At 46.2% G+C, this 24,473-nt stretch overlaps 1 protein-coding gene across 8 annotated transcripts in view; it reads left to right on the top strand.

Moving 5' to 3' along the window:
• The window catches only part of LOC149343177 (rho GTPase-activating protein 23-like), a 90,178-nt gene that overhangs the window by 40,430 nt on the left and 25,275 nt on the right, over positions 1-24,473 (top strand). For 5 of the 8 annotated variants that reach the window (XR_016283100.1, XM_089545700.1, XM_089545701.1 and 2 more), the window contains exons 2-12: positions 11,213-11,312; positions 11,914-12,057; positions 13,734-13,770; positions 14,693-14,870; positions 16,414-16,468; positions 16,836-17,862; positions 20,326-20,391; positions 21,187-21,295; positions 22,430-22,493; positions 23,321-23,470; positions 23,564-23,641. Coding sequence is in view for 7 of the 8 variants with exons in the window: in XM_089545700.1 (XP_089401826.1) it covers positions 11,265-11,312; positions 11,914-12,057; positions 13,734-13,770; positions 14,693-14,870; positions 16,414-16,468; positions 16,836-17,862; positions 20,326-20,391; positions 21,187-21,295; positions 22,430-22,493; positions 23,321-23,470; positions 23,564-23,641 (1,956 nt within the window). In the remaining variant the exon portion in view is untranslated. The remainder of the gene's footprint in view (positions 1-11,212; positions 11,313-11,913; positions 12,058-13,733; positions 13,771-14,692; positions 14,871-16,413; positions 16,469-16,835; positions 17,863-20,325; positions 20,392-21,186; positions 21,296-22,429; positions 22,494-23,320; positions 23,471-23,563; positions 23,642-24,473) is intronic. The other 3 variants (XM_089545702.1, XM_089545705.1, XM_089545703.1) reach the window with 3 other exon arrangements.

Genomic DNA, 24,473 nt, shown 5'->3' with positions numbered 1-24,473 from the left:
ATTCAGAGAGCAGTTTTGAGACTGTTTACGTGTGTGAAGGCTAATCCGGCCTCGACGCAGGTTGCACACTGAGGGAATGAAACGCTGATTCCACAAACGCTGAATACACAAAGGCCCGACACTCGGTTCGAATACCTGTCGCGAGCTATCCTCCAACCTTACTTAAGAGACGTCTACTATATGCAACAAGAATTCGTGTGACCACCTGCAGGGGTGCACGACGAACGGTATTGCGCCACAATTTTGATACGAAAATTGGTTTTTGCGGAAAGGGAATGACGCACTAACTGTCTCAAACCTTGGTTCAACTAATGGTGAATTCCAATGGCAGATCGGGATCAAGTTTTTCTGCTCGGTTTGGATCAGTCGTATTCCAATGGTAAAATGGGAGCGCGGGTTGTATGTTCCAATGGCAGATCGGGATCAGGCGTAAATCCCGGATCGCTCCGTGGAGCAGCGATTCTTGATCTGCCGAAATCGGCGGATTTGACCGGAACCTCGCGTGACGTTTTCTTTTCCGCCGCGTCTGCTTCCTGTCGCGACCGGCAGCAGCCGCTTCGTTCCTGTCGTCGCTACGTGGTGAGCCGGGCGAGCCGGGACAGACGGGCACTCTCCAGTCAACAGTGGACGGCAATGATCTTGCTTCGAGCCGTGCGGCACTAATTTTGCTTCATGGAAGTGACAGTTCCGACTCGGGCACTGAAAGCTCAGAGTCCAGCAGTGAAGATTCATCTGAAACGGACAGCGAGTGTGAAGCTGCCGACCTGTATATGCCTGCCGCCGGCGTCAGAAAAATGCGCTAATATTCTTTGTTCGCGTTCATAACAAGCCCTGGAGTAGAGGAATGTAAAAAATGAATCATTTTTGAGGATCGTTGGCCAATACCGAGTTGCTGGTAGAAGTGATAACTGCGATACAAGCAAATTTCTTCCTGATGCCCAGTGCGGCTGGCCTGCTGTCTGCTAGCTCCGCTGTTGGAGGCGTCGCAGAAATCGATCATGTCTTTATTTTATTATGAGACGAAGAACACAGTAAAACGGTGACGCGAGTAGCACCTTTACTACAGCGCTGGCCAATTCCGAAGCGCCCTCAGCTGCGGCATCGATGAAAAACAGTTAGGCTTAGCGACGACTACGGCAGCCAGGGAGAACGTTGGCCGGGGGGGCAGCGCAGTTCGTCGCTCGGCGTGTCCGCGGGCGGCGTCGTTGCCGAAAGCTCGACTGTCTCGCTGATTGGTTCAGCGGCTTGCGTCTCGCAGTCGCAAGGCTGGAAAATCGAGCAGCGAGCAACTTGCCTGCGCGTCGTCCGCCACTTCTTTCGTGAACGGTAGGGACAGGCTCACCGGCTCTCCGAAGACCGCGGCCGCATACTCGCGTGTTCACGGAGAGTGGACCATCCTGTACATACGCTTTGGTTTTGGTTTTACATTACGGCCTTCGTACTACTTCCTTTTTGTTTCGCCGAGACGGCGTCTGTCAACGCGGAGATCGCGCCTCGCGCAACTCCTGTCGCACTCGAACACGAAGCTAGCAGGGCGTCCGCTCCGGCGGCGCGCCTAGTTTCCGCTGTCGCCGCTGCGGCGCTGGCGTCGCGCTCCCGAGGGATCACTGGCATTCCAATCGCAAACTGGGAGGTGGCAAATCTACGCGCTCCGACGCGCTCCGTACGCGATCCGACGGAGCGGTCTCGATCTGCCATTGGAATTCAGCATAAGATTCTTGAGGGAAGAGGTAGTGTCTGGGAAGGCATACAATTGAAGGTGCATATGTCGTCGGTTCAAGCTATATGCAACGAGAAATCGTGTGACATCAGCCGGAACTATGTACGACGAACGGTTGCTCACAAATTTGGTACGAATGTAGTCGGGAAAACTGGCGCCACATCGAAATTAGCCAGTGGGGGTTTACATATATAGACGAACGAACACGTATATGATTGTCGGTTTGCCGCGTGCGTCCTACAGCCGCTTGATGACGTTACCCTATTTTTATTACCATCGCTGGGATTTTGTTTACCATATGCGAGTACACACTAACAAACTAACACACGCCGCCGGGTTTTCTCGTATATGGACAGGTCTGCACTTCTAGGCACTATATCTGCACCGAAGCCGTATGCTGGCGCATCGCCCCCTTGCTGGTGCCACACGCTGTTTTGCTTCTCATCGACAGAATAGTGCGGGCTCCAGCACCACGGGGCCTTCCCATTTCTGTGTATGGGCATGTTAGGCGAGGGGAAGGGGGAAAACCCCCGGGAAAATTCAATTCTGTCATGGGCTGTCGTGCACTCCTGGTGTTCACGTGAACCTCGATTTAATGAACCGGGTCGCTGCACCTCCACTTCAGCTCTGGGGGGCTCCGTGCTCGCGCGAATTCGCGGAAAAGTGAGGTGATGGCCGGACGACCGATAGGTGGCCCGGTGCGAGCTTTAAGAAACGCGGGCACTGCGTGCGCACGCGGGCGAGCAGATGCGCGTGGGCCGTCGCATAAATTTGACTGGGTAACGAAGTAGACCTCGCTTTTTACGCCGCTTCACTGCCTGCTTCGGACGTCGTTCGGGTTGTTGCAAAGAACGAGTTTGTTCAGGTCCCGACGGCGATAAAAGCTGCCGTGGCCTTGTGACCTGGCTAGCACGAATGCAGTTTGTGGAAATAACGATGCGACGGGAGCCCAGAGATGAGAGAAGTAAGGAAGTAAGGATGAGTGATAGGAAGAAGTAAAAAACAACAACTGCTTTTTATGGTGCTTGTGGCAGCGGCATCAAAGCACATTAATCGAGGACCGCTCAGGTGGGGTCGCTGGCGCCTCTGCAGCGAGCTTTCACGACCGTATTTCCGTGCAGGTTGCTGAACCCTCTGTAAATCCCCAACGCAGTCTTAAATGTAATAAGAGCTGGTATCGTGTGGTGTTTTCACCCTGAGGGAGAAGTCTGTGGAAACAATTTGTTCCACTTATTTAACGCAGTTATATATAAGTGAAAAAATGCGGGGGGGTGTTATGGACACCCTCAGGCGCAATTGCAAGCCAAGGAAACAGTGACCATTCTTTATCACTACCTGTTGAGTATTGTGGTGCGAGGATAAGCCGGTGCTCTTTAACGCCTGGTGGCAATGCATCTCCCATCTTGGTCCCAACAATATCCGGCCCGGGACGTCGCACTGCGAATTCTAAATCGGCCTCTACATACGTATTAGTGTCAAGATATGCGTAATTTTCTGATGACCGATAAATTGCGTCGCTTGCTTGTCCGTGCGGAATGTCTAATTCTGGCCGCGAGCACGCACTATCGAGCTCAGTATTATCGAGCTACAACACAGGAGCTGTGACCGAAGCTGGGGAGAAGTTCGTGAAGCAGTGTCAGTCCAGCTCTTCTGGAAATTTGCACACTTGCCCGTTAATGTCAAGAACAATGTACACCCAGCGTTTGTGCAACTTGGATGCTCTGCACAAGTGTGAGGTGAAGAAACTTTATTTCCGCCAGAAGAAGACCCGTGCCCCTCCGGGTCCGCACGCAGGCGCCCGGGGAGGGGCAGCGTCGCAGCTGGAATTCTAGCAACGATATAGTCGCGCAGCTTCTGCTGCCAGGCGGGTAGCGTATCGTTGTATGCTAAGGTCGGCACTTCTGAGTATGGTCTCCCATTCCTCTGCATTACTAATTCTGCCGTATCCTGGGGCACTGGGGCATCTCCATAGTATGTGTTCGAGTGTAGCGGTATGCCCGCAGAACTCGCACACCTCCGCATCCTCCCTCGTGTCACCTCCTGTCCAGCTCCTCCAGAGCGGGGATGCGAAGTTTCTAGCTTGGAGTCTTCTCCAGTCATAGGCCTCAGCCGAGCTAAGCGATCTATCCGAAGGAGGATAGATCCTTTCGCTGTTTTTCTGATTGTCTGTGATGCTATTAAAGATGTTGGTTTCCTCTTTAGTGCTGAACTCGTATGAGGTGTCCACGGCTCCCCGGGGTAAAGAGGATTGGGCGAGCCTGTGGGCGGCCTCGTTTCCAACCAGACCCGGGTGGGCTGGGCTCCAGAGTGTTTTTACTGTTAAGCGGAATCCTCATCACGTTCACTCCGTACGCATTGCAAGTAATATTGAGCGCATACATGCATCTATTTTCGTCTGGATGTCCACCGGACATTCGTTCTGCAGCGCAGTGAATTTAACAGCACTTTTGCGTCTGGTGGCAGCATGGCAGCAACCGCGTATGTGACTCTCTTTCGTGCTTGCCGCTTGCATGCGCTGTCGGAGGCGACACGAGGAAGGCATATATTACAAAGGCATGTTCAGTTTGTGAATATCCAAACGTCGCCGCAGTTTTCACCGTGCATAATTGATGCCTCTTCGAAGGGGGATGGTCCGGTTCTGGAGACGGATATGTACAATTTCCACCTATTACTTCCGCCAGAGGGCATGTCGCCTTCGTTCATTTTAAAGTCGCTGGAACGTGTTCCAGTCACTTTAATTCATTTGGAGTCCTTTCATCGGGGCGTGACTTTTTTGTCTGAAAGCAGTGTTGGACGGTCTCATAAAGCCTCAAAAAACGCGAAAAGGCTGCTTTCCTCAAATATGCTTTGGTGTTGCTAAATGTGCGCGTGCCCGGAAATATGTGACTGTCATTCCCATGAAAGTAGTTTTTGGGGTAAATTTTTGGCTGGAGAAGAAGTGCTGCTTATTTGCACGCGAAAGAAGTGCGAGTGCGGAAATAGAACAACCGCGAGCACGAGCAGCAGCGCGGTGTCCTGTCCGTCCCCCGCGCGCGGCGGCGGTGCGAAAGGTCAGGTGAGAAACGAGACGCCCGCCAGCGGCCAGCCGCCGACGTGGGGGAATGGCCCCGATTCGCGACAGGAGTGTGTCGCGACGTCGCATGCGTAACCGGAGAAGCCGGGCGCACGGGCCAGTCACTCGGAGGGAAGAGAACGGCGGCGGGGTGAGGCGCGAGCGGTGAGAGGCGCATGCCTGCTGCTCGCGGATGCCCGGCCGAAAACGTTGCTACTTCTGCCGCTGCGATGGGGGTCGGACTGTGGAGAGCAGTCTTGCGCGAGACGAACAAGATTGCGGAGACTAAAAAGAAGGGCGAGGGGGGGGGGGGGGGGGGTGCACAAGTGAAGAGCCACCGGCAGCACGTATCTGCCGCCGCCGCCGCGGTGTTGGGAGGTGGTGGTGGTTTATTTTTAAGCCTGACCCAGTCGCCTCGGGAGATCGGCGGCATGTGCGCGCACGGATGATGACGGCCGGCCGGCGTCGGTGCCGCCGGAGGGAGAGGGGGCAGGTAGCCGGCGGCCCGCCGGCATGGGGCTGCAGCTGCAGGCCCAGAAACCGGAGCGCGCGTATTTTCATTCTACCATAAGCGTATCTCCGGCATCTACTGGGGCACAAGTGTGCGGGCTACTTTTGGTGGGCTACTCTTGGCGCCCCCCTTTTTTTTCCATTCTTGAGTGGATTAGCCAGATAAAACTTGAGGCCGAAGCAGCATTATGCCCTTTGTTACGACATCGTGGCAAACCTTATATTGTATCTTCTTGCGCGAGATCTCATCTACGTTCCTAGCAGGTGTAAAGAGGTTGACCACAATGTCATGATTCATTTGAGGGCTTTGGGGCCCATATGCTGCTTTTTTTTTTTTTTTAAGTTGTTCTCAACTGTGGTACATAGAGAAAGTAGGAACAGACCCAATTTTTCAGATACTTATAACTACTCAGCATCACATTTCCCAGGCGAGGACATTAATTTTCATTAGGAAGTTCATACAAAAGCTGCGTACTAGCTAGAGGGCCTATGCACGGTCTGTATTCAAGTGCAGTCACTCGTTATAAGCCTTTCTCTTATCATACTCGATCCACATGGTTGGAAGTAGCAGGCTGTTATTGTCAGATACAACTCAAGAGCGAAGCGGCAGACACCCTTCAAAGGAGGCTGTCCAGCTAATGTTTGCCGTACAATAGAACCGTTTTGCGCGTGTCCACAATATGAATTACTTCCAACTTGCCCAGCAAAACGTTTTGTTAAATAGAACCGTATTCGAGGATATGGGCCTAATGCATGTGCCGAATGCAAGGCACAGGCTTTTGATGTTTCTTTGTCATTTTATTGTGCAGGTATTCCTCATTAATTCTTATTGTGGGTCAAGTTTCACTCACTAGATGGCCACATGCCATCGTTGTGGCCTGTTTGACTATGGCTAAAGAGACTGCTTTTAGACTGGAAGAAAAGTACTGATCCTTATGCTTGACCGTACATCCTGCATGGCTGTGGCCGCACCTACCTGCAGCACCTACTGCCAAGAACAAAAGGTTGCCTCTGTCGCTTGTGTTGCATGCTTTTGGGGTCATGCCTGATTGACACTCTTGGCTCACACTCAAAGATCTGACAGGCAAACTGCCTGTCGGTAGCACGGACAGGCAAAATGAATGGCTGTGGGGAGCTCGGTAGGAGGATCTTGGGTGATTGGAAAGAAGCCTGTCTCCACGCTGAGGGTATTGTCAGTAGGAGATCTCCTGGGGGAGCCTGCTGCTGTTGTGCTTCCTAGCCTGTCCTTATGTGCTACAGCCACACAGCTTGCATTGGCCTTGGCAGCATGAGTAATCCCTAGAGCTTCGCTTGTCACGTATGAGGTTTTGAATCTGCTTCTCAGGTCCTGGGCTTTGTGTAGATGTGGTCGTCAGTGCTCTTTTCAAATCTCAGTATGTGTGTAACATCTGCATTGCTCGAAATGTAGTCATTATTGGAGCTACTGTTTAACTTATGCAACTGGTATATAACATCACCGTACTCCGCACTTTCTACAGAGATATTCCATAAGCTTGTTGTGCTTGGCGAAAAGGGTGCGAGGGCTTGTCGGTTTCAGTATAAATGTTTTGTTATTTATGAGGCGTTTCTTATTTTGGATGGATGGTGCAGTATTGGTGCAGTATTCTTTCGGCAGCAGAGAGCCGAAAGGGAGAAAGTTTGTACAGTGGAATCTTGCTTGTCCCTTGAGAGGAATCTGACCTTTCTTGTTTTGTATCGGGCCATGGAGCACAAGGGAAACTCGGCTGGCTCTCATATCATCAACTGTATCAGTAATGTTGATTCTGCCTCCAACACCCCTATCTTGTAGCTATCGCCTTCTCCATATCTTCTGCCAGAAGGTTGAGTTGTTATGGCGTTTGTCTTGGTGCTGTTCTGTCAGCCGTAGCACGTTTTCCTAAGGTCCGCTATTTACCATTTGTGTGGCCGACTTGCCCATAAATGCCTCTGCCCCAGTGCATGGCTTATCTTGGATTCGTGAAGTGCACAAGGCTTGTTGGTTTGGTGTAGTGGTAGTTCTTGTTCGGGTTTACGTTCTTGTAGGAATTTCCCCTTAGTGGGCACCAGCCAAGGTGACAAGCTGTACTAACACTAAACGCTGGTTTGCATGTTTGCTTACTCTTCTAGTTGCTTCATAATAATGTGTATGAAATCAGTTCTGTCCTTTGTTACAGTGCTTTTATAAAATTTTTGTATACTTTACCACTAGCAAGACCAATCCTTCTCTCTGTTTTAACGGTGTGACACTCAGGAGTTAGAGTTGCAGCCCCTCTGTATGGCTAAGCAGTGTTTCCAGCACTTGGCCTGTCTCTTTGCATGCCCAGTTTGGACAGTGTGGAGTACTGTATGCACATTTATCCTTGTACTGAAAAATTTGGCAACTTTGCTACAGAAGGAACATTTTTTCGCTTCCTTTAGTAGCAGGTACTTTACTTGAACTTCAAAGGCAAAATCATGTATGCGTGAAGTTACATGGAAGCAGGACCAACTGTAATGAGTTGAATGCTTTATCTCGATCTAAGTGGAAGAATTTTTTGTTGGTTCTACTAGATACTTTCTTTACTGCTTTACTACTAGATACTGGCTTTACTAGATAAGGTGATAAGACCCCAAAGTTAGGGTATCACACTGGGGGAGGGGAGATTGATAACATATGACAGTAGTTAGTTTATATACAAGTGAGTAGCAGGCATTAGGCGCTTACAGTCAGGAGAATAAAGTGTGAAAACAAAACAAACTTTAAAAATTCAAGGACAGAAGAAAGCTTAAGAGCAGTGCATTATAAGTAGACGAAATGAAAACTTGTTACAGAGAGAAAGGATCGTGAATGCTAGAAGAAATAAACAAATGTAAGCATGGTATATCACGGACAGTCTGGGGGAGCTCAACTACATACACAAAAAGGAAAGGAAGCAAAAGGACCTAGATTTTACAGTGACTACTCTGTCGTGAACTGTAAGAGATCTGTTCATGACGTGTTGGAGAAATGCACCATCTGGGAAATTCATGTTATGCAAGCTGACGGAAGCTTATTTTATGCCACCCGATATGGCTGGCAGCTATCTGGCTCGTCAGAACTTCGCAGCCATGAAGATGTGAATACGTTTGGTAATTTCTTTGTATGCTTGAGAAATTTGCCACAGTATGCTCTTAAATAGTGTCTTTTGGCCTGATCAGTTTGATACTAATGACATTCAGGATGGTGGAAATAGCATTTATAATAATAATAATAATAATAATAATAATAATAATAATAATAATAATAATAATAATAATAATAAAGGAAATGTGAGTCCTGAGGTAGCAGAATCAATTCCCATTTATTTCTTGCATTCTTTACGAGGAGAAAAATTGACGAGACGATTACGGTAGTTGGTAATGCAAATATGCATAGCAGGTGGCGTTTTGCTGGGCTGCTACCTGCCACGGTTGTCAGGTGGCGTGTTACGCCGACTACGACGCGGAATCCACGAATGGGTACCTGATGTGCACTAATGTGCACAACTGACTTTTAGTGTTTGCGTATGACGCAGCTCCGAATCCTTCTTGAAATTGTTCAAAGAAAGCGCTAGTAGCCTACAAAAGCCACACAAAGAACCTTTTGGCATTGTTGTAACTTTCAGATGCCTTTAAAGTACTTCTTATGCCGCCTTTAATTCCTAGTAGCGGGACAGCGAAACAGTTTATTCAGGTTATAGGCGAGACCCCATTTGCCACTATGGGCCTCTGCTGCCTTCTGTGCCGGTAGCTGCAGGAGCATTCCGGCGGCCTGCCCCTCGTGAGGCCATTTGCTTGCGGCATGCTCCTGTATTCCTTCCCCTTGGTCCGCCCTTCCACTTCATGGCCTGGCGCACTGCCTTTGTTTATTTTTGTCCAGGCGCAGGGTCATTACAACTCGTGCAGGGTCTCCACTGCTCTCGACAATGGCTCTCTTTGCCCAGCTCGGCAGAAGGAAAGGGGGGAGAAGGAGGAAATGATCCCTGTCGCTCCCTTGTGCAGCTCGTGTGTGTGCGTGTGCGTCCATTGTCATTTGCCTGGGAGAGTGGAATGAGGAGGGAAGGGAGTGCAAGCACCTTTCGCCTGCCTGTCATTCAGGGTGTTGTTTGCAGTTGCCAAACGCAGTTTGGAAAATTCCTGAGTGAGTCAGGGTTGCAAAAGCAGCAGCCGGAGGGGGGGGGTGACCGGCATGCGTGTCCTGTTCCTTGAAGTGTGTCGTCGTTCTCTTTGTGATTTACTCGCTTGGCCCTCATTCCAAAGGGCCTGTGACAGGCAGGCACTGTTCTTTTGTTCTTTGACTACTACTACTACTACTAGTGCTGCACAGCCGACATTCTCTTCTCTGTTTTTTTTTTTTTTAAGTTTTCTGTCTGAGTTATTGCAGCGTCTAGTGGAACTACATTTACACTTGACAGACTTGTATGAAAATAATGGGCAGATCCCTTTTAATATTTGCTTTTTTTATGTTTAAATAGTTTGAATTGCTCCTACAAGGTGAAAAATAAAGTATAAATTAATCAAGCACTGAGTAAGTGCTTATGAGTTTGCAGCAGGTAGTGAATTAGTGTAAATAACTGGGATGTCTATCACCTCTCTCGTACATTCAAAAACACTAGCCGGTTTATTGCATCCTGGTCATGCACATCACATGCACGTGTTCTTTATTGTTATCTCTACTTTAGTTAGCTGCTCTCTTGCACGTCGTGCAATAGGCTTCGTGGTACAGGAATGATGTTTGGCGTCAGAGCTCACTGCAACTGCTGACTTAAAATGCAAAGTATTTCTTATTTATTACCATTCAAATAGTGCAATTTTTACGAACACAAGCGTGCACGTCTTCCTGCCAGTACAGGTGAACTATGGCTTTGTTTTGCATGAAAAATTAAGACTAAATTGTCCACTCTTTTTATTTTGTGGATATAGCTTTTGATTTATTTTCCCTTACAAAAATGAAATTTAGTTTGTTTTTTAAAAGAACGTTTATTTGATGCTCAGCACTACTCGTGTTGGCATTTTTCCCAAAAAAAGTACAAAATGTGGGTGACATTTAGATTTAGTTTTTCTTTTTTTGTAACTGTGCATTTTTGCTTTTTTGGCGAGTGCCAATTGTTTGAAATAACAGAGAAAGTTTTCAAGATAAGTCCTGATTTCATTGCTTTGTTAAGGTTGTTGGTCTGATCAACACAGCTTCTGTTTCTTGTCTGCACTTCAGATCTTGTCTAGTTTTGTATCAGGAAGAGCAGTTTAGTCCTGGAAAGCCATGGTTATCTCAAGAATTCCTAGTCTGCTATATATGATGCAGAGAGTACTGATGTCATTTGCTTTTCTTCTAGTGCAAAAGAATCTGAAACCAGCATAGTATTACACAAATTGTTTTCCAACTTGTTTCTGAAACCGTATTTTCTGCATCTGCTTTTACAGAGATGATCAAGTGCAAAAGATAACCCAGGTGGCAGAACAACCTAAAATTTTAATGCGCAGACTGCTAAATCAGTATAGACTATTGAGTGATTCTGGTATTTGGCATCTATGCACTGCATGTATGAAGTATGTTTGCAGGTCTGATGTTTTAAGGCATTTAGAAGACATTTAAAAATGATTTGTGTAACTTGAAACTTGCTTACTTTGCTAGTTTTTAATTACACGATTTTTTGGCTTTGTTAGTTATTGCTATGATTTCCTTTTACATTTTTATTGCCTAGGAATTGCAAAGGGCCGAGTTGTCAACGCGGACAACATTCAATGGCATTTTCATGTTGTAAACATCGTGCTTTTTTGCTGCATTTCTTTCTGATGCAATCAGTTGCAGCTGCAGGTGCTTTCTATCAACTAATTTTTGTATCAGATTTAATCTTCATTTGCTGAAAGTATATGCTTTCTCGTCGGGAGGAGGCCAGTGCCATTCACGTTTGTGTTGTTTTTCTTTTGCGCAGGATGGGGAGGGATGCGTAGCGTCTTCTAGTCTTAGGGCCACTGGTGGACAGCATGGTGTCCAAAGGTGGAGAAGGTGACATCTCTTCCTGGACAAATCAAGTAAGCCCCCCACCTGTAAATCATTACTGATGTCAGTTACTTTCTAACTGGGGGCATATGGCATCAGCTGCTTGCTGTGTGTAGCACTTTCTGATGTGAGGCGAGAACTTGAAAACGTTTTCTTTGGTGTATGCTAACTTTGTGCTCACTTAATAGAAGCCTGCATAATTCAGAAGTTTTGCTATTGTCATAAGGGCACACAGGTAATGCAATATACATGACAATGATTTGGTTCAGATATCTTTTGTTTGTTTTTTCTTAATAGTGACAAAAACCATACGTCAAAACTAGATCACTGTCATTAAGAAAAAAAAAGATTGCTATTTAACCTTGGCTTTGTTGAAAAGTGAAAAATGAGGTAGAAACAGGGTTGTGGCAGAAGCAAGGCTGGGTTGACAGAGGTAATGTCGAACTTTGGCCTAATAATAGCTAATGATTGGCCGTTCTGGTATATGGCTACTCTCTGGGTGAACCTGTGGCTGAACGAAGTTACGGATTTTGTGTGTGTTGTGTATGTGCATGCGTGCATGCATGCATGTGGGTGAGTGTGAGAGAGAGAGAGAGATTGTCCCTTCCTTGCGTATTATTTTTGCATGTCCAGGATCAGGCTGCAGGCAAGAAGGAAACCAAGGACGACAAAGCATGGCATGGGCTCAGGACGGTGGTGCTGGAGCGGTCAAGCCTCAACGAGGATTTGGGCTTCACGCTGCGGCACTTTGTGGTTTACCCTCCCGACACCATCAAGGCGAGTTCCTCTCTCAACCCAATTTATCGCTGCCACTTGTGTGTTCATTGTAGTTTCCAGCTTTGTTAATCCATGGTATTTCTTTATTGTTGTCTGTTGCAAAGATATTGGCAGAGTGGTGGCTTTTGTAGTTGTGGTGCATGTAAGGGGCCAAGAGATTACCGCGACCTTGAAATGCCGTACCTGGCATGTCGTGATTATGAAGGATTTGTTTCAGCTTGAGAAGAAAAATAATGCCACTTTCAGTGGCACATGTCGTTTTAGTTTTATATGGTAATTTGCTTTTCAGTTATCGCTACAGGCGAACCTGACTGTTTATAGTACATGGGCAAATACGGATATATGAGATTTCAATAAACGAGTAACTGCTCATCAGCATATGCCCAAGCACAGCCAAACGGCTGCAAAGGAAAGCTGTATAGCTTTCATAGAAACTTCGCAGTTGAAAAAAAATTTGCCGTGGTCCTGGGTACTTTGCTCGCATATACAGGGCGTGGCAGGTATTGGAGAACAACGTTATGTGCACACGCAAGCAGAGGCACAAAATGCAGACAGGTCATTTATCATCTTTTAACATTTTGTACAAGTGGCCATACACATTCTGAATTCAATAATTCAATGAAACAGCCGTCAGCAGCAACAACAGACTGCATGTTGTTGAAACCGACCGCAAGTAGTGATGAGATGTATCTTCAGAATGTTAGACATTGCATCAACAACAGCTACTCCGAGAGCTGCAATGGTGTTTTGTGGCTGCATATTGGACTCCCTCTCAACCACGCCCGATGTGCAGTAGTCCACTGGGTTGACATCTGGGGAGCTAGGAGGCCACAGGTTCGGAGTAACATGGTCATGGAGATTTTCTGCCATCCATTCTTGAGTTGTATGGGCTGTGTTGGATGATGTGGAACCTTGCTGAAAAACGTACGGCCTCCCACGTGCTACAGCAATAATCCAGAACTTCACAACCGCATTCAATACCTCAGTGGAAGCAACATCACTGACTCTGGGTTTTGTCCAGAAGGTGCTTGGCTTTGGTCAGGCGGCTCTCCTTGGTTTTCCCGGACAGGAACTGTGCTTTCTGCATAACATATAACTTGTACCGAACGTCCTCATGAGTGACACGTGTGATAGTGGCCTCATTATCCTCCACTTCCTTGGCGAGGATCTCATCAACTTTCGGGGTCCTCTTCAATGATACTTTGGATGCGATTGATGAATTCGGGTGACCTAAGAGTGCCAGAACTTCGACAGTGTCGTTTCTTTTGGGAAACAGTGTCCGCGTTACCTTGGCAGTCTCCAGTTCTTTCCGTACTTTGAAAACAAATGACAGGGCAACCTTCAGGAATGTAGCGATCTCTGAATCGGGGTGTCCTACATCCAAGGAGATAATGACTGCATGTCTCTTGATTTCCTGAGTTAGCTGAAGCTCTGCCGTGCTTACCCATGGCTGCAAAAAGGGATTTGTAACTATGATGTACAGGATGATGTGTCACGTATAATATTTATTCTCAAATACGTACCCCACCCTGTAGATGGCAAGATGCTTGCAAAAGTTATCGACTGATATTGGGGGAAATTCAGCTCATATCATGCCGATTTTAGGCCTCAGATGTGGTGGTTAAACAGCCTGCCTTTAGCCGCAGCCTGTGTGACACTTCTTCTCTTTCCTGCAGGCTGCCCGGTTAGCAGGAAAACACCCAACAGTTGTAGGTGAGTAACAAGCTGCTTTCTTTCTAGCATGTAGCATGATACATTTTTTCTTTACCATGTGGAATATAGAAACAAGGCTTTGCTTAAAAAAAATAAAAAAAAATAAAGATGCTTTAAAATTACGTTCAGAGTTTCAGCCATTATTTATCAATTTTGATTGGTTTAAGCCTGTAGTAGCTATGCTGAGGAAGGAATTCTCTCACCCTTTCTTCTATTCTTTTCTTTTGGCTTTTGCCTGTTAGAGGGTCTTCAGATTGAGGAAATGAGTTATCTGACAGGTAGCAGAAATTGCTTTGCATGACATCCATATGGGGTGAGCGAAAACTCCGTTGTGCTACTGTGAGCAAGGAATGGCTTTGTTGCCGTCATGCATTTTGTGCTGTTCCCACAGTGATGTGGCACATTATGTGTTGCAATGCCTCAAACTTGCTCTAAGGCTTAACATATTTCTCTGTGGCAGAGCAGCACTATAGGCTTCGAGGCATATGCAGGGGAGGGCTGCGAATAGATTTCGACCTCGTTGGGTTCTTAAACTTGCACCGATATTTTTGTTCAAGGGCTGAGGGTTCTGAGGCTAAGTGTAAATCATATTGCGGTGCCCTTGTGCTACCTGTCTGAAATGCACTTGGTGTAGTCTGCAAGCAAAACTTTTCCTCTCGCTGTGCCTTTTCCTGCATGCTTCAGAAGTGTGCAACTCTCCTGAGATTTTGGCTGCGTTACTGACTGTTCACTACGTGTGGTATTAGATGCGTTGAGTTGCTGTAAATTTTTTAATTAGCTCAGTACGGCTTAATTTTTTTTTAATACCGCAAGTGAATGAGGAAAGCACGTTGTGTATAGAGCCAGCATTAATAGTTCAGACAGGAAGGTGTGTGTGCATGACAGAGCAGAAGTGCAGTTTTGTCCTTTGGGGCCATTACAGACCCGAGCTGGGACCAGCACAAGCAGGAGGCGATGGACACCATTTTTGTGCGCGAGGTTCAAGCTGGAAGTGCGGCTGAACGGGCCGGCCTTGTCACGGGTGACCGCATCGTCTCCATCAATGGGCAGCCTGTCACAGGGCGTTCATATGCGCAGGTCATCGATCTCATCAAGAGGGGGTCAGTGCCTTTTACTGCACCATCTGCCTGATTCTTCTGACTTGGTCTTTTGCATAGCCTTGCTTTTCTGCTGGTTTGCTAAAACACTGGAAATAGCATTGGTGCAGTTTGACGTTTATTTTAGAGAACTGCATTTTGCTTTCTTTATAGCTTTCCTTTGGACATAATTGCATTCCAACATGAGCTTATAACTAAGACTGCTTGCTTCTTTTACACCTACCTCATGCTAGAAAACAGGCATGTGCATTATTACAGTAGGTTCTGGTTTAGGTTGGATTACTGGGCAAGTTGGTAAAAGTTCAATGTGGGTGGTACAGCTCGAAACAGACGAAAGCACAAAAGAAATAGACACCATAGACGAGCACTGCTCTCGTCTGTGGTGTCTCTTTCTTTTGTGCTTTCATCTGTTTCGCGCTTTACCACCCACAATGATTTGATTCAGGTACTGGAAATACTACTTACTCCATGGTATCAAGCTCTTTTATCATACTGGTTGTGCAATTTTCCATGCACTCCATGTATCGAAATTCACTGCCTTAGTACATCCAAACCCAAGTGGTTAGCTGACTGTGCGCCACTTGTGGCACTTAGGTAAACTGATCTGGCTGTCAAAACATGGTTGTGTTTGAGGAAGAAAGATTCAGGGGGGCTCTTTGTTGGCCTAAAGTGCGGTGAGGCGAAAGCCTTTAGCACGGTGTTGCTGCTTGTGTCACTGATGTGTGGTTAAGATGTTAATTAAGTACACAATTGTTTGTGAATCTTAAATGCTGGAGGCACTGGAGGGCGTTTGGGAGGCATCTGTCTGATTCGATGCCTTCCTGCAAACACACTCCAGCGTCCTAGACAAGGAGAACTACGTATGCGTTGGCAGGAAGTAGCGTAGCCATTAGCATGCTCGGCTGCGGAACGGAAAGATGGTGGTTCGAATCCCATCGTGCACGAAGATTTTTTTTCTTGTCTGACTAGAAAAAGCGTGACACCTCTGCTGAGAACCTTCTGTCAACAACCTTCTGGCGACAACGATGAGGCATTAAAGGCTTTCGCCTTAAAAGTTGCAAGGAGCCACTAATAGCTTATAGCCTTGCTCATAGTGGTGCCAGTCTACCTCCAAAAGCTAGGTGCATGTCATGTCTGGATTTTGGTTCATAGTTGTGTAACTGGTAGTATTAGTTGGGTGTGGATGTCATTAAACTGTCAATCACCCTATTGTTTTGAATAGTTGTTTCACTTCTGTTTTGTTCCTTGGGTTTTGTTTGTCTTTTGCCCAGTATATAATTGCTCTGTGCCATTCAGCAGCGTGGTGTTTAGTAACAGTCAGGTCAACTTTTTCATGAGCTTCGCTTTCATACGTGTGGGGTCTTGAGCACTACAGCACTTTCTTGTGGTACTATATGTATACTTGTATACTTCTTATTATAAGTTATCATCCGTGTTATGGCACCTTGAAGAATTAGCAATCTGCTGCTGCTAACAAAACTCATACCCTGTGATTGAGTGGAATGTTGATACATTATTTACTATCGCTTTTTTTTTTTTTTTGCAGGGGTCTGTCTGTACAGCTTTTGGTTGTGCCCAAAGAAGATGACATCCTGCAGCTCGTAAGTACTTGAAAGGGAGCATGTTTGATGAACCATGCTAGATGGTCACACTGGGCTTACCTGTAGCACAGCCTGCCAGTAGCAGCTAGTTTCAGCACTGTCTCTCTGCTGTTAGTAATCGCTGATAACAGCAATCTCAAAAGAAGTTTGGACACATATTCAGCAGCATATAGTTACTAGTGTGGTCTCAATATCAATCCATATCCAATTATTCTTGCCGTTGAAAACTTGTTATTGTATCTGCATGCAATCGAAGTTTTGTTCTTCTGCATTGATTACATCACAAAGGCCTTAAATTGGTTAGTCCTTTCCGTTTTGGAAAAATTTTAAGTTGCCATCTTCTTCCTTTCTTTTTTCTTTTTTTCAGTATTTTGCCAGTGCAGCCTACCAACCAGTGCGGCGACCACCATGGCAGGCTTCCCAGGCTCGTCCCGTAACCGATGGTTCCTCTCTTCTGCCGCCCCAGCGAGTACGGGGGGTTGCTTCCTCCGAACCGACCTCTCCAATCCACTGCGCTCCATCGACGCACTTCAGGCCTGTAAACCCAGCTCGCCGCCGCTTCTTTGGCCTCGATCCATCTCCGCCACCGGCCATGACTGCTTCAGCGTCTGCGGCATCTCCGCCACAGGGTACAGCACTGGGTGGCACCACCATCGAACATTGCGACCGCAGTGACCAGAGCGACCTGCTCGCCTCGCAGCCCATGTCTCTCAGCTACCCGTCCTACAGACTAGCCGAAGTCGGCGTGCCGCGGCCACCCGCCTCGTCCAAGATGCCTCCAAGTACAAGCGTTCCCATGCACCTGGGAACTCAGTTCCTCAAGCCCGAAGACCCTTGGCCTGCCCAGGGGCAGGCAGACAGCGGCATCGGAAGCGTCGAAGACACCGACCCCAAGCAAACGGCAGTGACGACGACGACAACGACGACGACAACAACAACAACAACATCGCAATCAGACATAACCATTGATGATCAGTCCTCCCTGAACCTTGTGGCACAGCGGTTACATCTCTTCGAATCGGGAGGCCTCCTTGCTCGCTCACTCGAGAGGATGAAGCTGTATCGAAGCGAGCTGGCACGACTGACCTCTGGCTGCCCCGTGCCGATTGTGTCGGTGCGGGCAGCCAAGTTTGAGGAGATGGACGGCTCGGGCTCAGACGGCCGCAGGGGGGACACCACATCTGAGACATCGTCACTGTCGGCAGCACCGCCCGTGTCGTTTGACCGGCTGCTGCCCCTGTCATCACCCACATCACGGATCCCTTCATTTGACCGGTCACCCGATAGTCCTATCTGTGAAGAGAAGGGCTTCTCCTCATTGCCCGACCCGAGCACACTTGCCAGGAGCAACGAGGGGAGCTCGCCGAACCTCGATAATGGCACTGTTTGCCACAGTGAGTTTTGATTGTTTTTTTTTTTTTTTTCGTCTTTGGCATGCCTCCCTTCGTGCTTAAGATTAATTAAAAATAATGTTGGCTCTGCAGGTGCAGGATTTGCACATATTATAGCAGCGTTTGGCTCTGAGGAAGTGTTTAATCCACTCGTCGGGTTACAGCTTTCAATACACACTCTCCGAACAGTGCCCTGGGCTGTGCAAAGCATGTTGAACATCACTGAAAACAACTGAACTGACTGCCACTGGCCACCATACATTAGGCAGCCTTGATACATTAAGCATTTCAGCATTTTTCATCTCCCACATGCTATAGTAGAATACAATTTAAGTTTGCAGTGAAGCTCCGCTCACATTCAGGGCCGTGCACAGAATTTCTCCACGACAAAAAAGTAGTCCGTTGTGAAAACTTTGCTTGTTACCTAAGTAGGAAGATAATCACTAGAAAAAAATTATAGGCTTTGGAATTTTGATGCCTGGCTTGTTTAATATAGTCACACATTAAAAAGCTGATTTCGTTTACTGTTGTGATTGGCAAGCGAAGTAATACAGAAGCTGCGGACCGCGGCTTAGTGTTACCAACTCTTGTTTTTTTTAGGTTGGTTTAGTTTATGGGGGTTTATCGTTCCAAAGCGACTCATGCTATGAAGGACGCCGTAGTGAAGGGCTCCGGAAATTTCGGCCAACTGGGTGGTATCCTACTATAGAAGGTGAATGCTGCGGGGTACCTCTAAGTTACCTTAATGGTAATGTGCAGTGAAGTCGTGAAGATTGCTGCATCAGCAAGACAAACAAAGGCTGCAGTACTGTAAAAGACTTGTCTTTTCTTAGCTTATTTTTTTATGATCGTGTTTCATGCCCAGCTTCTGCAATGATGTGCGGGCAGTAAATTCTGCGATAAGTCTTGAATGGATGTGTATAATGTAGAGGTAGCCAAGGGCAAGCATGGCGCATTTAATGCTAAGCCATGTGAACTACCCAGATGGAGACGTGCTGAAGACAGTCACTATAAATTGTTTCACTCACTGCCATGCTGCGTGTGTACAAGAGGGCACAGAGAAAGGTCAAAATGCAAGTAATGTCGAGGTGGACTAAAGAGCCGGGATGGTAAGGCCTGTGCATGTGGTGTGGCCTAATTGAAGTGCATGCAAGCCTGGTGGTTCACAAAGAAACAAGGCTGCTTTTTGGCAGGCTTTGCATAAGCGTGTTCACTGCATCTACCGGATAACCACAAACTCTGACTTTTGCCATTATTTTCATGGACATTATGTTGTCATAAAGTGCAGATCTCTGAATGCATTTCTTAAAAATAATTTAGGCTGATATCAAAGGATGTGTAGTGTATGGAGGTCAACTATCTTTTTTCTTTTTGAAACGGCATCCTCTGTGCCTATATTTCTTTTGTGTGACAATACGAGTTGTTTGTAGGACAAACACTTCATAAAATTCTGGCTATTGGCGAAAAGATTGGAAATTAAGTTGCTTCTGTTATTTCAGTATTCGAGCAACAAAATTGGCCATCTGTTGCCATGCGAATTGTCAGTATGCTGTGATTTTTAAATGCAAACAGATTTCAAACAAAGAGAATGAGAAATGGCAAGTTCTTTTGTCATGGCAAGGTTTGCCTTTCCTTGAGCCATAGTGGTTTGATAATCCTTGTACCCGAGTGTGCATCAGGTCTGTGCCGACTGGTTTTGGAGTTTGCATTCAGGCATGGTGTGGTGGGTTCTTTTTTTTTTTTGCCTTTTGCTTTTGGCTTCTGTACGTGTAGTTGCAGTGAGTCCATGTACAGTACTATTTTAAATCTCCTGCTCTTGCATTGTCCAGCTCTAGAGCCCAGCTGTTGGTAATTATGTCCTAGCATTGCAGTCCTCAATTGTGAGTTGCCACTTTGAGGGGGAGAGGGAGAGAGAAAAAGGGAAAGGGTGCCAAGTGGAGAAGTACACTTGGCATGGCACAAATGGTGTGCACAATGTAAGCTTCTAACCTAGCTTTATCTCGGTCATTAGAAGAGAAAGAGAAATGTTTTTTGTGGAAGCTAGTTGCCCAATGTGTAAGGTAACCTTTCCCATTAGAGTGACAGTTACAAAGTTGTGGGAAAATTGCTAGACTGCGTTTCTTGCAATTCTGCTGTTAGTGAATCTTCATAAAAAAGTCTTTTTGCTACCTTGGACTGGGCCTTGCAAGCTCCAAAATGTAAAAAATTTTTTGATTTAATGGCATCTAAAGGCCCTTTTAGCAAGGATATGCAGGCAGTGCATTTATCTGTACTCATTGGAGCATCTTGTCCTGTAATATCTATGTTTCAAGTCTCTTATCGATCTGTATATGTTCTTTGTTTGCCCACTGATACTGTGCAGGACAGATTTCAGTGCACTCTTTGAGATGTGCTTAATGCCAAGCCGCCTCCCGTTCCCCTCGTTTTTCTCTCCACCCCCCTTTTCTCCTAACCCTGTTTTTGCAGCGGATGATTTTGTCTCACCCGACGTTGACTCATCTGTTGTATATAGGAGAAAAAATGGTTCTCAAGGTAACGCCTTCATAACCCATGCACTCACACAGCATGCTTCCACTGCATGCTTCCACTGCACTTTACTCCAGTTAAAATTACATCGTGTATGTTATCCTTTTATACCCAACCAGAGCTTTAGTAAGTGTAAGATTTCATTAAAGACATTGTTGACACTTATGTGCCATGCTGGTTTTGCATCAGTGAGTCATGGTGCATACCCTAAATGCACTGCATGGGGGTTATTAGCATGGCATGTGGTTTAAGAGGAAGTGCTGCAAGATGGAGAATGTGTCTTGTTAAAAAGAGCTTTAACAAATGGCCGCCTCTCGTCATCAAAAATGAGCAATTTTATGACTTCTTTGCGCACCCCTACACAACTACCAAGGCTTTGTGGTTTCCTTAGGGGATGCTTGGGCACTCTCCTCCACCACTTATTGTGGTAACATGACTTCCATAATTGTTTCCAGGGCTCTGGCCAATCAGTGCATGCTGCAGGAAACCTTGCCTCGGAGGTGTTTGTGTCAGACTCTGTGTTTTTGTTCTCCCAGAGTTCTTTGTCATTTAAGAACTTTGTTCAGCATTTAAATTGATATATGTGCATGGTCAGCTCTGTGTAAAAACAAAGAAAACCTAATGAGAAGAAGACAAAAAAGCCAGGGCGCCTAGCTAGGGGCAGCTTTGTGTAGAATGAAAACTATGCTATCAAGCAATAAGAGGCATTGGGCATTGCTGCATTGCACCATTGTTTTCTGTCCTTCCCGCTTACCACCACCTCCCCCCTTCTCCTTACTCTTCCTTTTGCTTGGTGCACAGAAGACAAGGCTCACCCGGCACGACGGACGTCGTACCTCCGAGCGACCGCAAACGAACGCCTTCATCTGGAATCGGACCAGAGCGAAGATGAACAGCATTCCGTTTCCAGGTCAGCCACAGCACTGCCCTTGTATTATACCATATCCATCATCCCTTCTTTCCTGCCTTACATTGATGCAAAGAGCATGCACATGTGCGGCTGCCTAGAAAAATGGCCAAACTCAATGATAATAGCTGTCTGTAGAGTAAAGCAGTCGACTACAAGCAGTTGCACAGGATTAGTTGCAAAATAAAATGGTTACAGGAAAGGTGGGGGTTTATTTATGCGTGGATTTACCGTATTTTCCGGTGTATAAGACGCAGCCGCCATATATGCAGGCTGTCATCGAAAAAGTTGTTATATAAGATGCACCCATGTATAAGACGCACCCTAATTTACCCAGTTAGGCTAGCAAGGCTTAATTAAACACGCTTGCGCGACCATCGCGAAATCCACCGTACCTGAGAAGTTCTTAAGCAACGCTAAGTGATCGAAAAGGCAACACTCGCGCCATACCTGCCCACATTTTAGCAGAAAAGAAAGAAAAACAAAAGAACTCGCCTTATGTCCATAACAACATTTTATGTTTACTTAAAACCTTCCAAGTCTTCATCTTCGGATGCGCTATCAAAAAGTTCGCCCATTTCTGGAGGCAACGCGGCAAACAGAGTTGCGAAGCGTGACTAAAAAAGAACGCTGGCCTGTCTTGGCTTGTGTTGACTATGGCGAGAAGCGCGATTGTCGCCATCTTTTGGCATTTCACATTTACTTTTGCTTGGGTCCTCCGAAACGGCCGCGTGTTTGTGGTCCTGGAAGTCATCATCCCCGCTGTTTCATGATAAAGTTAACCTAAAATGTTGCGCATGACGGTCCCGGTATTGAAGTGTTAACTGTGTCACAACCGCGTTATTGGTAGTGATATTTTTTCTGTGAAAAAAGCTTGAACATATGCCCGAGTAATATCTTAACTCGCAAAAAAAAACGAAACATTTGCGTATAACACGCACCCTTGTATAGGACGCACCAGCAAGATTTTTCGAAAAAGCCGCTTCTTATACAGCGGAAAATACGGTAAATGCTTTTCGCAGAACCCAGTTTAAGATCCTTTGCTTACGCGCAGGCAGTCTCTGACTCTTGATCCTGTGATACTTATGCACCTACACTGTTTGCTGATTCGCTCACCGCTTGCTCTTTGCTACGCAGTACCTCGTCTACCCCAAGTGGATCTCATCGAATCCAGCGGTTAAAGGCATTCTTTGGCGACAGGGTGAGGTTTCAGTTGCTTAGAATCCTTGACAAGGTGTGCCACACAGCTTGTCTCCCTATGGTATATACCATACATTCCTGCTTGAAAATCTTGTTTGAAGGCGTCCTCATTCTGTCTTATAATGTCGCACTTATCATCTTATTTTTCATATTTTGCTGTGCTTTCCTCAGTATTGTTAGTTTTTTGGTGTGCTCTGTTAATATTTACTAATTAACTTAACAGCCACTGCTAAATTGAGGCTTTCTTGGTCTGAACAGATGGATGTCATCTGGTTTAATGTTTTATTTCTGGTAGTAAAGTTAAGAGTAACGTTAAGGAGAGGCTTGTGCTTTTTTTTGCCATTTCAAAATGGCTGTTTCAATGCTAGAAGCCTAGTTTGAGCATTGGGTCATTGGTTTTCTGTTGTCATTGCTATTTTTTCAGTGTTTCATTTTGAGGAAAAATTGTCCTTCTCGTTCTGCCAGGTAATCAAGAAATACCAGTACGCAACCTTTGGAAAACCAAAAAAACTTTTATTCTTGGCACTGGTTGGAATTGGTTGCTTAGAGCTTTACTGGCTGATGCAGATTGTCAATATGACATTTAATTGATTGTGTTGTAATCTGTTACAGAGGTGCATTGTTAAGTTTTTGCTTGAGGTTAAATGGGGTCTCCTTGTTCTGTAATAGGAGGTGTTGGTTTTACTCATCAATATTACTAAAAGCAGAAGGTTGTATTTCAACAATTAACAGCCACAATCTTTTAACAATATCAAGTGGGTGCATATCGGCTTGGTGTGCTGTGTGTAAATTCACTGACTTGGCTCTGCACGGTTTCATCATTTGCAGGCTTCAAACCCATCGACACCAGTGGGGGACGTGAAGAATGGAGGCACCGATGAACATCATCAATTACAGCAGCAGCACCTACAGCAGCCCGAAGTGACAGGCGACGTACAGGGATGGTTGGCCTGCAAGACAGTTCTTGTCGATGGCAAGGTGCATGTTTCTCTTTATCTCATCCTTGCGTGCTGTATTTGTTATCTTTCCTTGCACTTAACGAGCATGTATGATGTATCTCACCCACTGCAGAGGTCAAGCGACCGCTCCTGGCGGCCTGTCTGGGTGGTCCTCAAGGGCGACAAGGTGTACATACTTAAAGACCGAAAGGTTAGCGATCTGACACTCTTTGGCCTTGAAGTTTAAAAAAAAAAAGTTTTAGTCATCAGTGGTTTTTACTTAAAATTTGTAATCACAAAAGTAATGCTAGTATGTGTGTGCTTGCTGTTAGCTTTGTTCCACTGCCATAATTGGTGACATCTAGTTATCATTTTCTTGTTTCGCACCGTTATGTTGTAGTCATGTGTTTCCATGTCACTGTGTGCTTATCCGTTTTTTTTTATCCTTCTTGTGACCACCAGGGTGTGTTGAACTTCGACCTGATTTTTATTGGAAAAATGTAGCCTATCACTGAGTGGAAAGTCATGCACATTAGTTAACTGTACTTTTGACATGGTTAGTGAACTTGAAATAGTTAATGAGTGAATCGACATCCTTAGGTGAGCAAGATTGTTTCAAGCTGGCAGAATGCCAGCATTCTTCTTGCACCTTGCTTTGGCAGCAGATTCGTTTCAGCGTGTTCCCAAAAGAACTCGAGCACAGTCTGATGTCACTTGAAGGCGATCACTTTAGGCTTAACGTATTCATATCAAAGTGGTCTAGCACATTTATTTTCAAGAAGGTTGAACAAGACACATGGACTTAGCCAGCCGCTTGATTTCTCTATCGTGCGCCGTCATTTTCGACAGCAAGTGGTCATTACATGAGGAAAAATTTATTGGTCCTGTTCAGCCCTAACGACCGCAATAACCTTCAGATTGCAATTGGTAGCTGTACCTGGTTAAGAAAATGGAGAGCCTGTAAGTGTTCTCCTTTCTCCAGATATGCTCCTTGCCTTCAGATTGTGCTGGCAGCAATTGGTGTGCAGTATGATGCTGTCTTG

Source organism: Amblyomma mixtum, chromosome 5 (assembly GCF_055824585.1).
Source record: "Amblyomma mixtum isolate Tamu chromosome 5, ASM5582458v1, whole genome shotgun sequence".
Lineage (NCBI taxonomy): Eukaryota > Metazoa > Arthropoda > Arachnida > Ixodida > Ixodidae > Amblyomma > Amblyomma mixtum.
Note: the sequence above shows the minus strand (reverse complement) of the source record. Positions and strands in the feature narration are given on the sequence as shown.